Below are 13,629 nucleotides of genomic sequence, written 5' to 3'. Positions count from 1 at the left end.
ACAGAATTTCTTACTTATTATGCTTAGATTTAGTATATTTATTAGTTATCTGAGTAATTAGAGAATGTTCAACATTTATCTAATACATATTCACATTTCATTCTATTTTATATTCTTAGTTTTATTAAAGGAAATATGAGGAGTAGACTTATGGGTCATTGATACGATATTGCAGTTTGTTTTTTCCCTGGAACCTCTTTTTGGTGCTTTCCAAAGAGGAAGGTAAAAATCATTTGGCTGTATAGTGAGGGTAAATAATCATAAGGTTAGATGGATCCAAACTATATAATTGCATGACAGCTAACACAGCATGGGCCCTGAGAAGAGAGGGAATCATTCTTTGGAAGTTTAGCATCAGTTAAGATGGAGTTGCAAGCATTGTCAGCACCAGGTATTTAGAGAAGTTCCCTGCTCACTTGTTAGTGGTGTATTTTATACTTAGGGGTATGGTTTGGTCACAGCAGTTTCTTGGTACATACTCTGAGGATCACATTTAGCCAAACAGTTTAATTCTGCTGCAATGTTTGGTCCTCACATGTTTTGTAATTAGATTAATAATATTGTTACTGTAGCTGGAATGCAAATTTATTCATATTATAAATTTATATACTTATTTATGTACATTGTGATTACTGGTAAAATGTGAATATTATGGCCTTAACTAAGCAATTTTTTTCCTCTTAGAGACATCACTAACATATATTGGCACAGTAATGCAATTATAGAACGGATTATGCACAACAAACTTAGGACATTATCAGGCAACATTTATATATTAAAAGGAATGATAGACCAGATTTCCATGAAAGCAGCAGGTAATGGCACATTATTAATTGATGTTATTTTGATAGATAAAGCAGTTAACCATATTTCTAACAGTAATATATATTTTTACTTCTACTTAGGTGTTTTAAAATTGTGAATCAGTCAAAACTAAGAATTAAAACAGAATTGACCACATTATGTGAAACTATTATGTGCTGATCATTTTTCTCTGATTTAGTCACTCTTCTTGACTGTTTAAATAAGGCCAGTGATTTTTTTTTTTTTTTTTTTTTTTTTAATTCAAGTGAAGTGTTCCTTATTTGGGAGGAATTGCTTTATAAGAATACGATTTAACGCCTTGGTTCCTTTCTATGTTAAACCTGCCCAGTACAACCCCAGTCCTGGTGTAATCTAATTTTCTGCCTGTGCCTCGCATACAGCTATTGTGACTGAAGAAAACACCTCTGAGCAGTCCACTTGAAGTTTATGATGACCAGCAACAAGTTGTGGTCCCTTAGTGCTACTTGGTATCCTGCCACATTGCCCTCATCCATTCACTCTCCTACCCTCCACAATGACTATTTCATATTTTTGCAAATCTCTAATACCTCCTCCCTCCCTCTTTCGGGGTGGGGGTAGGGTGGGGAGAACGGAGGGGATCACTTGAGCAATAGGAACAATCAGAAGAGAACTTCTATTTCACCATATCTAGTCATCTGCTTTTATTATGGATGAACTGTCCACGTGTCTGTCTATGTCAGCCTCTCCATTTGTACTCTAGCTCCCATTTTACCTCTTTTATTCAAAAATATCACTGCAGGGCCGTCCCCGTGGCTCAGGTGGTTCGAGCGCCCTGCTCCTAATGCAAGGTCGCTGGTTCGATTCCCACATGGGCCAGTGAGCTGCACCCTCTACAGCTAAGATTGTGAACACTGGCTCTCGCTGGAGCTGGGCTGCCGTGAGCGGCCGACCTACAACCTAGGACTGGCTACTGACTTCCTCAGCCGGGGGAGAGCAAGGCTCATAATACCAGCTGGGCCAGGGAGCTGTGTCCTACACAACTAGACAGAAACAACAACTTGAACTGGAGTGGGGGGTGGCGGGGGGGGGGGGGGTGAGGCGGAAGAAGGAAAAAAATCACTGCAGTAATCCCTCTTTTAACCACACACTTTCAACCACTGTTGCTCTCAATCAGTGCGAAACAACTCAGAAGATTTATTTTATCTAATTCCTCTTGAATTTTTCCCATTTTTTTCTTCAGTTTTCCTTAATCATGCTTTGATCCCCAGTTCTTCACTGAAACGTCCCTTATTTAGTCACCAGTGTCCCCCACATTGCTAAATCCAGTATAATGACACAATCATACCTACGTTCTTGAAACACCATCTTTACTTGGCTTCTGAAATGCCATATTCCGATTTTCTTGCTGCTTCACTGCTGTTCATTCTTAGTTTCTTTGCTCATTTTTCTTTTTCTTCTTTACCTGTAAGCAATGGAGTAGACTCGGGCTCTTTCTGCACTAAGTCCTGTGTTGATTTCTTGTGGGCTTTAAATCTTACCTATATGATGACAAATGCCAGATTTATATCTCTAAGCAAGAATACTCCCGTAGCCACTCAACTCCTTTTCCATCTGCCCACTGACATCTCCATTAGGACGTCAACAGGCATCTCAAACTGAATACTGTCGTGCATCACTTAATGACGGGGATCCGTTCTGAGAAATGCATCGTTAGGTGATTTGGTTGTGTGAACATCACAGTGCACTTACACACACCTAGGTGGTACAACCTACTACACACCTAGGGTATGTGCTGTAGCCTACTGCTCCTAGGCTCCAAACCTGTACAACATGTTACTTTACCGTAAGGAGTTGTGACAGTGGTATTTGTGTTTCTAAACATATAGAAAGTGTACAGTAAAAGTACGGTATAAAAGTTAAAAAATGGTACACCTGTATCGGGCACTTACCATGAATAGAGTTTATAGGACTAGAAGTTGCTCTGTGGTGAGTGGATGTGAAGGTCTAGGACATTACTGTACACTGCGGTGGACTTTATAGACACCACTCAGGCTACAGTAAACGTATAAAAATTATTTTTCTTCAATAATAAATTAACCTTAGCTTACTGTGACTTTAACATTATAAACTTTTTAATATTTTTAACTTCTTTTGTAATAACTTAGCTTAAAACACAAACACATTATACAACTGTACAAAAGTCTTCATATCCTTATTCTATATTAATAGCTGTGAATAATGCATTGCGCTATGAGGTCATAACAGGTAAATACAGATTTTTCAGCTTCATTATGATTTTATGAGACTGCCTTCGTATGGGACCACGTTTGTATATGTGGTCTATCGTAGACTGAATCATCATTCTGTGGGGCATGACTATGTATCTAAAACCTGATCTCCTTTAAATCTGCTTAGCCTAGTCTTCCCTTTCTGTGTTTCCAGAGGCTAGCCGAAATCCTTGGAGACATCCTTAAATCCTCAACTTGTCTCACATGCACATCTAGTGTGTCAGTATCTCCTATTGGCATTATCTCCATAAAATATCCAAAACCTAGGCCTCTGCTGACCACTGTGGGCCAAACCCACAAAAATCTGCAATGATTTTTGTCTGAATCATTGCAGTAACCTCCTAACTGGTCTCATTTTTTCTCTCTCTACTTCCACAGACTCCTCAAAATAGCAGCTAATACAGTCCTATTAAAATGAAATCCTGTGGTTCCTCTGCTTACAATCTTTCCATAGCTTCCCCTCCACCCAAAGTAAAAGACTAGGTCCGTGAAATGACCCCAAGGCCTTATACTCTCCCGTGCTCCCCCACTGCCCCCTGACAGCTGTCTGAGTAACTTCCTAGTTCTAGCCTCTCCTCGCTCCACTTCAGCCACACTGATTTCTGTGTTCTACAAATGGGCCAGGCACACTTTTGCCTCATAGCCTTTCATTTTGTTCTCTCTGCTTCCAGTGTTTTAACCCTGTGTTCCCACGTGGCTCACTCCCTCATGTCTTTTGAGGCTTTACTCAAATGATGCTACCGTGTTTCCCCGAAAATAAGACCTAGCCGGACCATCAGCTCTAATGCGTCTTTTGGAGCAAAAATTAATATAAGACCCAGCCTTTTACTATAGTATAATACCGGGTATAATGTAACATAATATAATACCGGATCTTATATTAATTTTTGCTACAAAAGACGCATTAGAGCTGATGTTCCAGCTTGGTCTTATTTTCAGGGAAATATGGTATTTCAATGAGAACATCTCTGACTATGCTTTTTTAAAATGCTGCCTGCCTGCCATTTCCCCAGCATGAACACATTGGTATCCCTATTCCTCCTTAACTGCATAATTTTTGTCCATAGCATCAATGACCATCTAACAAGATATTTTACTTATTGGTTTGCTTTCTGTTTCATACTAGAAGGCAAGTTCCATGAAGGCAAGGATTTTTGTTTGTTAATTACTGAATCTTCAGTATCTGGGACAGTGCCTGGCACACAGTAAACAATAAGTGGATATTTTTCGAATGATGTAATGAATTAATGACATCTTTTTAAAATTTTAGGCTTTTAGATAATTTTGTTTATTGTTAAATAGGATATCCGAATTATCTCATAAGGAAGTTTATGTTTGGCTTTCCAGAAAAATGGAAAGAATACATCGATAATTTTCTGGAACAATTAAGGTAAAGTACTTTTTAACTTAAAAAAAAAAAACTTTATTAGGGCATAATTTACATTTGATAAAGTTTGCTCATTTTAGGTATACAATTTGATGAGCAATTGTATGTACTTATGTAAAAAGTATAAAGTGGTTTTAATTTCTTTATATGGAAATGCCATTTTTGAAGCTCTCTTTGATATTAGACTTTCAAAAGGCAGTAACACTTTACTTGAATTTCTGTCATACGGGATAAATCTAAAAGAAAAATAAAACCTTTGACATATTTCAAGGAAACATCCTCAATCATCTACCCTTTAAATATGTGTCTGAAGTTCTTGGTCCCTTTTCTTTGATTCATTCCCTTAAGAGTTAATGAGTGTCAGCTGCTTAGTACATAGTGTGTTGGCACTGGGAAAACAAAGAAGCAATTGATTAATTCTTGCCCTTAAGGAACTCATAGGGGGTATGGTTGTGTAAGTTAATTAATCTCAGTACCATGTAATAACATATGACGGGGGTTGGCAATTTTTTCTGTGAAGGGCCAGAGATTAACTATTTTTATGGGCATGCTGCCTCTATTATAACTAGTCAGCTCTGCCTTTGTAGAGGAAAAGCAACCACAGACAGTGCTAGAATGAATGTGGCTTTGTTTCAATAGACTTTATTGACAAAAATAAGCAACTGACAGGATTGGTCTTGTAATTTTCTTACAATATCAACTTAAGTGGGAAACATAAAAGCATATAGTAGGAAGCATTTAAGGGGTTATTTTTGAGTCTTTTGACTTAAGATACTATATTTGAGTTTTTTGCAAGAGAAGAGGTAGAAGCCACGAAGGCTTAAATAATACAAGATTAAATTAGGTGATATTTGCTGTGGGGAAGAAAGTTATAGCTGAGGGAGTTTCCTTTTAGGTGTAGGGTTATGGTTAGGGTTACTGTTAAAAGTTAGGTCAGGGTTTGGGTTGAGATCAAAATTAGGGTTAGATTTAGAATTAGGTATGGGGTTAGGGTTAAAAAGTTAAAGTTAAATTTAGGATTAGGGTTAGGATTAGTCTTTGGTTTACGGTTAAGATTAAAATTTAGGGCTAGGGTTAGTTTTAAGGTTAGGTTTAATATTTAATATTATGGTTAGGGTGATGGCTAGGGTTAGGGTTTTTGTTAGGGAGGGATAGGGTTAAGTTTTAAAATTAGGGTTAGGGTTAGGGTTAGAGTTAGGTTTAGAATTAGAGTTAGGTTTAGGGGTAGGTTTAAAATTAGGGACAGTGTTAGGATTAGAGTTATGGTTAGGTTTGGTATGTTATAGGTAGGGTTAGGGTTACATTTAGGCTTGAGGTTAGATAAAGGAGAGTTTCATTTATTTGTGGGTTTAGTTTTTTCTGTTTTTTGAGAATCAACATTAGAGGAAAAGTACTATGTGTTTTTAGGGCTTGTGGGGGAAAAAACGCCAGACAAAAACAGGAAACGGCAAGATTTGTCCCTGACACACGAAAATCAATGAAAAATGATGCGGGAGAAAACCAAACAGATGTCCTCCAAAGAGCCAGCACCATTCGTGACCTTGATTGTGATCGTTTGGGTACGTTTGCTATTTCCTTCTCTGTTGGTGTAGTGGTAAATTCTTAACACAAGTTCCACATTGTTTAATTGTTTACAATGCATATGGTATTGAGTTCTTCGTTTATTTATACTGTCCTAAAATTCCTGCTTTTACATTACTTAAGGGAGAAAAACTGCCAAGCAGATAGCTTATAGTCAGCATTCAGCTTACTTCCTTAAATATTACCTTTTTTAAATGATTTTCCTTTTTTAAAATTAGTTTCAGGTGTACAAAGCAATGTAATAATTAGACATTTAAACCCCTCATAAAGTGATAACCCACCCCCCCAGGCTACTACCCCTCTGACATCTTATACAGCTGCTACAATACCATTGACTATCTTCCCTATGTTGTACTCCACATCCCGTGACTATATATACCTATATATGTAGTTACAATTGATATTCAATATTATTCTACTTCAGCTCTTCAGGCGTATAGTGCAGTGGTCAGGCATCTACACAGTCTATGACGTGATCCCCCTGATAAGTCCAGTGCCCATCTGGCACCTTACATGATCTTTACAACATTGTTGATTATATTCCCCATGCTGTATTAACTATCAGTTTGTATTTCTTAATGCCTTCACTTTTTTCACCTTGCCCTCAAACCCATTCCCATCTATCACCCTGATAGATCTAGTACTCATCTGGCACCACACCTAGTTATTAACAGTATTATCGACTGTATTCTTTATGCTATACCCTACATCCCCATGACTATAAATATTACCTCTTAATGAATCAGAATACCAAGAACACTAATAAACATGTCTGTGAAAGATGATAATTCTTTCAGTTTACTAGATCTGAAGTATTTAGGCTGTTAGCCTATCTCAAACCTGTATTCAAGATACCTCTATATTTGTACTAAATTTCATTCCTATTAGTAGTCAAAACCAGTTTGCTTTCATGGAAGAAATGGCATGTTTTTTTGAATGACCATTGCTACAAAGGTAGCTGGCAAAACTGAACTCTGCCAAAACTATAATCTACTTTAAATCCTACCCCCCACGAGGAAAAAAAATATGGACATTAACTTACAGCCTTTTCTAGATAATAATACATTCTGTTGTATAAATTTCTGCCAATTCTACTTAGACCTTGTAACAAAGAGCTTTACAGACAGACTTTAGGATTGCTTCAGCCCAAAATATGGCACCACACTGAATATTAAGTCACTCCTCCAATCCACCCCACCCCATTTCCCCACGTCCATAGTCCCCCCATCACCTTTGAAACTTTGCTTATCCTTTCTAGTACAGACAAAGAAATGAATTAAATATGCCCATGATTTCTTGCCCAGAGCTAGCTAAAAATCACTCTACTGTTGCTTCAGTTCCTTCTCAACCCTTCCTCATTTTATCAAAAGTCATTCTATTTCCATCTTTGTACTCATAGAACTAAAGAACAGTAAAAGCAGTAGGTTGCCAGGAGCTGCAGAATTAAACATTTACCAGAGTAATCACCAAAATAAACCACCATTAAGGCTCCCAGAAGACCAAACAAATAATACTATTCAAAATGGAGGAGGAGATGATTTCTCTAATCAGGTAAGTGTTTACTGTACACTGTAGAGGGGTGCTGTGATACTAGTAAAAAGGTTTGGGACTAAATCAGAAATCATGAGTTCTGTTTGTAAGTGTCAGCTTTTCATTAGTGTGGGCACTGTAGGTAAATGTCTTGATATTTATTTTCCCAGTGTCTCATTGGAAAAGTGCAGGTGACAATAACAAAAGATTAAGCTCTTAGAGTAAGGCTAAAATAAAGTGTGTGTGTGTGTGTGTGTGTGTGTGTGTGTGTGTGTGTATGTGTATGTACTTGAAAAATGATACTATTAAATCAGTAAAGGAAATACGTAAAATAGTGGATACCCAAATGATGCTTCCAAAAATGAGTTTCTGAATGCCTCTCCTAATGAAATTTGTAGAACTGTAAGTACCTGGAAATTTGTATGCTTGATACATACTGTGAAAATGCTTGAGGTCATGTTTCTAGGTAGTAATTGTTATAGTAAAAAGTTACCTTTTGTTTTGAAGGAATTGATGAGAAAAAAGGAATGTAAAAAGTTTTCTTCAGAGAAACTCAGAAATTGTGAAAGAACAAATAAAATGATAATTAAAAGTCAGAAGCGAGGTAATAATCTTTATTGTCTTTGTAATAAGTAGAAAACTATTGTTTGAAACTTTTTAATATAATAAGGGTGATCTTGTAAATTTCTACGTCTAAAATGATAGACCAACTATTTCAGTGGTTATAAATGTTTGGTTTTTATTTTTTTACAGTAGATGATTTATGTAATAAAACAATTCATTACTTTAAATACTAGATTCACTTATAGATTTGCCCCCTTTAATCTAGGTACTAAATAATTTTGTTTAAATCACAAAATTATATATCATTTTAAAAATGTTTATAGGAATTTCTAAAGACTGTATTAATCCTTTTATGAAATTAATACCATAATGTAGTTTCATGTAAATGTGGATTTTCAGAGCACTTTCATTGCACTTCTGGATACCAGAGTTTATAGAGCCTTTTCTCTCTGCATTAGCAAATTTATAATTTCATGTAAAGTTAAATGTATTAGCTTAATGGCATTTTTTGTTTGTTTTAGTTCTTATAAGTGAAAGAAATGAAAGTGGAGAACATTTGTAATTGTGTAAAAAGATAGAGAGGAAACCAATACTATTTAGACTACCAAATTCATAAGTCTTAGGTCATAGTATCCAGAATAGGCTGAATATTTATTCAAATTATTTAATGAAATAAATAAAAATATTCAGAAAAATCTTTTGCTTAAAATTAGAAGTTCAAAACTTTAAAATTACCAATTGAATATTTGAATCATATTTATGTAAGGAATTTAGAAGAAAACACTTCTCTCTTATGTGAAGCTACATGATTCCCTTGAGAAGTCTTATAGAAATTTTCTTAATTAATTTTGAGTACGACCCAGTTCTTCATAAATTATAATTTAGAGGCTTATTTTCTCCTCAGCATTCAACGTTACCTATCATTCTTTTATTTTGTCATTCATCTTTAAAATATGTATAGGTTGTTGCAGCATTTCACTATGATGATTAGTGTGATAATTTCAATTTGTATCTTTTTATAACTACAACTGGATGATTTAGTTAGAAATGAAATTAGTTTGGCTTCTGGTTTCTTGAGTTTCAAATTTGAGAATCTCTCATTTTAATTTGTTGTCTTTAACTAGTGACACAGTTCCCAAGTTCTATTTTAGTTCTTATCCCATGTGCTTCATGGAGTTTTTTGGGATTCACCAAAAAAGTGTCTCTGTGGCCACCATCAGGGATGAGAATGGGGCCATGTAGATAGAGTTCCATATTCTCCTAATTCCCTCCATATCTAGGACAGGTTCTAGTCCATATATTACATACCTAGTAAAGTTTTAGCAACCTAGTGGATTTCTTATGTCTCCTAAAATATGTTAGCTCCAAAGAGGCTGATTTAACAAATATTTATTTAGCATCTAGTGTATATGTGAAAAACTCTGAACTCCAGCCAAAAAAATCCAACTATAAAGACAGTTCTTTCCAGTAAATATTTTTTTCAGTCTAGTTGAAAGAGAAGTGTGTAATTATAATGCAGAACACATTGTCAAACATGGCATTATTTGAAATATTGTGGAAATTTTTAAAAGAGCACTTTCAGTTGAGGGGATTGGGACAAAGGTTTGTGGACTACGTAGATTAGAGAATAGAATTGAAGCAGGTAGTGATTTGGTTTGTAAATGAGTGAAGGAAACTTTCCAAGTAGAGTAAATGGCATTACTGAAAGGTGAGAATCAAGAAAATTTGAGAAACAGTGGTCGCGTAGACATAGAATATGGTTCAGATGTGAGTACGGTGAGAAATTAGAACTACATTGAAAGCCAGATATTGGAGCTTACATGCACGCCCAGTAGACTGAGAAGTCATGGACAGGTTGGTATAAAAAAAATAGCATATGTTTACAACTGACGGGGTAGTGATCCAAAACTGAACAGACCGGTGCTTCAGGAAGATTAATATGACAGTAGTGTGTACATTGTGTTTATGGGGGAAAAACAGTATATTTGTGAAAATAGTTTTGGCATACTTTATTTTGTTTGTAGCCAATCTGAGATTTTGATCTTTGGTTTTGTCTTATGAAATTAAAGAGAGAACCGAAGAATCGAATGTACCCGTCGATATTCTCACCAGGGAACCGTTTTTCTCAGACAAAGAAAGAAAATATATGGCTGCTAATCAGAAGAAAGCTTATATTGTAGTAACACCACTTAAATCTAAAAACGTGATAGAGCGAAAATGCATGAAGTATAATCTGTCCTCTGAAACCATTAAAGCAATAGCAGATTTTGTAGTGCCAAAGCATCAAAAAGAAAGTGAATCAGACTTAAATGAAACTGCATGTCCTATCAGTAAGCCCACAAAGACTTCCAAAAATGCATTTAATTATGGTGCGAGTCGTAAAAGTGAAAACAAGGAAGTTTGCAATGAGTGTGATTTACTCACTGTCGACCAGAAAACAAAAATACCTAATTCTAGAAAGAAACAAACGGTCACCTCTGACTTTAAGAAAAATACAAGGTTGTCAAAATTGAAGAAAACTGAAAATCAGGTAACTATCTCATTTGACAAGCATCAGTCCTCATCAGATTTGCCTGCTGACGAGAGTGAAACAGAAGAAATTAGAATGCAAGCTGGGGCTGCTAAGAAAACCATAGCAAGAAAAACTAAAGACACAGCGCTTCACTGGAGGAAAAGCTCAAGGAAGAGAACAAGGAAAATCCCCGTTTCTGAATCTGAAACTGAAGAAAGTGAAAATGAATTTTGTATCAAACAAAAGAAAGCCAGATGTTCTACTAAAAAAAATCTTCAGAAATCTAGTGTTGGGAATGAGTCTCCAGTTAATACGATGGAATCTGATAAGACGAAGAGTCATTCCTTAGAATGTTTACCTGGTTTAATTCAGGATGAAGAATGGAATGAAAAGGAATTACAGAAACTTCACTGGTAAGTAATTAGATTTGACTCTAAAATACCTCGAGTGGCCACAAAATAGTGTGAAAAACATAAAGGACTCCAGTGAGGGGCTGATTTAATAACTTCTAATCATTAATATGGAATATGTCATCCAAAACCACATGGAGAGAAATTATAGTTTATACAAAGAATGAAGGGAAAATACAGATAACTTCCAGCTCGGTACTTTGTAGCCATCTATACAGTATAAACGTGAGGAAAGTATAAGTGAGCTTCTTTTCATTCCCATTTAATATTGCAACCCCTCTCCCCCCACCAAATAAAGGTTCTATATGAGGAGATGGATGTGTTAATTAACTTGATTGTGATGACCATTTCACAGTGTACATGTATAGCAAATGATCCTGTGTAGGCTTCAAATATACACAGTTTTATTTGTTGGTAAATAAAGCTGCAGAAAATATTTCAACACAGATAAATTCTGCTCTCACAGTTGCACATTTTACGATACATAATTTACTATTATAACACCTTCAAACATGTAGATTATTTAAGAGTTTGTTTTTTTTCTCATTTATAGAGAAGAAAATAGTCTTGAAATTTAGGTGATTTTTCCTAGTTAGTGCTGCTGCTAAGTCAGGTCCGATGAGAAATGGATTTGATGACATAGACTTGACAAGCAGTCTCAGTAATCTGGCAGTATTGGAAGCCAGGTCATAGTTCAACAATGAAGAGTGAGTGGGAGGGAAAAGACAACCTAGGTGGAAAACACAAGAAATTTGGCAATGATGGGGCAGAGGAGATTGCACAGGTAATAGAAAAAAGTGTGAGGATAAGAGAAGACATGTTTGATTGCTCGCTTATTTGTTCGTACGGTGACTCCTGCCTGCATGTGGTGGTTGCTATCGGAAATGATCTAAGTAGAAAGACGGGAAGATATAACTGATAAAAGAGAGAAGGACACCGTAGAAACATGCCACATTCAGTGTTCCACTCTCTTGTGTACCCCCCAAACAACATTTGGAATTTGTTTTCAAATCTACCTGCTTGAAACACTCTTAAGGTGTCTCTTGCCACCATATTCTTCCTTTTGCAGTTGCCTAAGTGTTCCCTCTCTCTCTTCAGACAGAGAAGGTAATCTTCTTAGTCTCCCAAGTTCTTGGTTTGGCTGCTTTCTTGCAATAGTGTGTTCCTCAGTGATCTTTTCCTCCCCAAGTTCATTCTTCTTTATATGGGGACGCACAGATCTCTCTCTGATCCTGAATGTATTTATTTCGTAGTTCCTTTGCCTGCTGGAATCTCTACGTAAATCTCACCTACAGCTCTAACTTAATATTTCAAAAGCGAAACTTGTTTTCCCTGACCTGTCCACTTTGCCTGACATTCCTATTTCTGAAATTGTAATTCTTTCAGCCACCTAAGTTGAAACTTTTTTATTACTGATTTTTTTGTTTTTAAAAATCTGATTAGTTCCCAAGGAGCTATAGATTCTTCCACAGGGTCATTCCATCCACTGCCTTTTTCTTGACGCTACTCGTTTTCAGACCTTTAATGCCTTTTGCCTGAACTTTGCAAGTAGCCTTGTGTTTGTACTTTGTTCTTTTGTCTGTGTGATCTGTCTTATATCTTTCAGATTAGTCTTAATGTATAGTTGTGGTTCTGACAGATCAAAACGTTCATTGCATTCTTGCCAATCTTCAGATTATATCAAGATTCTTCTGCCTTGCATTGAGAACATACAATTTTTTTACCTCAATTATCCTTTCCTGCTGTATCCCCCAACATTTCCTTACAATAAAGGTTCTCAACCTTTGCTGTATATTCTGATCATCTTAGGAGATTCTTTTTTAATGCTTGAACTGCAGAAATTCCAGTTCCCAGTAAGCTGGAGTAAGTACACTCCACTCTCTTGCTTCTACTGGGCAGTCATGAACCTAGACAGAATCCATGGCGCAGCTTTATGTTGACTCAGGAAGGTAAACAGTGGCAGGGTGATAAGGGAAGGCTAGAATTTTAACTACCACCAAACTGGCAGTGAATTTATCGTTTGTCTTCTGGTATCCCCCAAGCGAACCTCAAGGCTGCCTAACCCCTGGAAGTGTCATTGGGGCATGACAGAAAGTTAAGAGAAGCCTTTCAGTTCCAGCTTGAGGAGAAGGAAAGGGGACTACTAACACTCAGAAACAGTAGAGAAAATGCCCCAGTTCTCTTTCTTTTCTCCTTTCTCTTATAACCTAGTCCCATGTGATCCTGCTGAGACGAAAATCACAGCAGCAAATGGGGCCCACACATACCTAAAACTCTGAAAATGGGGAACCTTCCTCTCCGATCAAGTAAAGATCTCAAGAGGGTGGGGCAAATCGTGTTGTGTTTTCTTCTTCCCTCTGCTGGACACTGGAAAAGATGCAATTGTAAGAGGTGTGCAGCAGAGCTAGGTAATGAAAGCCCCCAGCTTTCTGCCAGAGAACCCAGAACAGGAGCCCTAGGGAATCAAAAATTGCAGAGAGGGAGAAGCTAGCAAAAAAACCCTATAAAGTTGTTTATGAACTTTTGGGCTCACTCACTCCTGAGTTGTGCATGTGAGGCTGTGATCCTAAA

General features: G+C 36.6%; 1 protein-coding gene across 6 annotated transcripts in view; it reads left to right on the top strand.

Moving 5' to 3' along the window:
* Positions 1–13,629, top strand: part of MIS18BP1 (MIS18 binding protein 1) — a 44,118-nt gene that overhangs the window by 15,421 nt on the left and 15,068 nt on the right. For all 6 annotated transcript variants that reach the window (XM_074328194.1, XM_074328193.1, XM_074328192.1 and 3 more), the window contains 6 exons: positions 685–815; positions 4,377–4,464; positions 5,869–6,020; positions 7,442–7,593; positions 8,080–8,176; positions 10,206–11,061. In XM_074328194.1, coding sequence (XP_074184295.1) covers positions 685–815; positions 4,377–4,464; positions 5,869–6,020; positions 7,442–7,593; positions 8,080–8,176; positions 10,206–11,061 — 1,476 coding nt within the window. The remainder of the gene's footprint in view (positions 1–684; positions 816–4,376; positions 4,465–5,868; positions 6,021–7,441; positions 7,594–8,079; positions 8,177–10,205; positions 11,062–13,629) is intronic.

Source organism: Rhinolophus sinicus, linkage group LG03 (genome assembly GCF_036562045.2).
Source record: "Rhinolophus sinicus isolate RSC01 linkage group LG03, ASM3656204v1, whole genome shotgun sequence".
NCBI classification, from domain to species: domain Eukaryota; kingdom Metazoa; phylum Chordata; class Mammalia; order Chiroptera; family Rhinolophidae; genus Rhinolophus; species Rhinolophus sinicus.
Note: the sequence above shows the minus strand (reverse complement) of the source record. Positions and strands in the feature narration are given on the sequence as shown.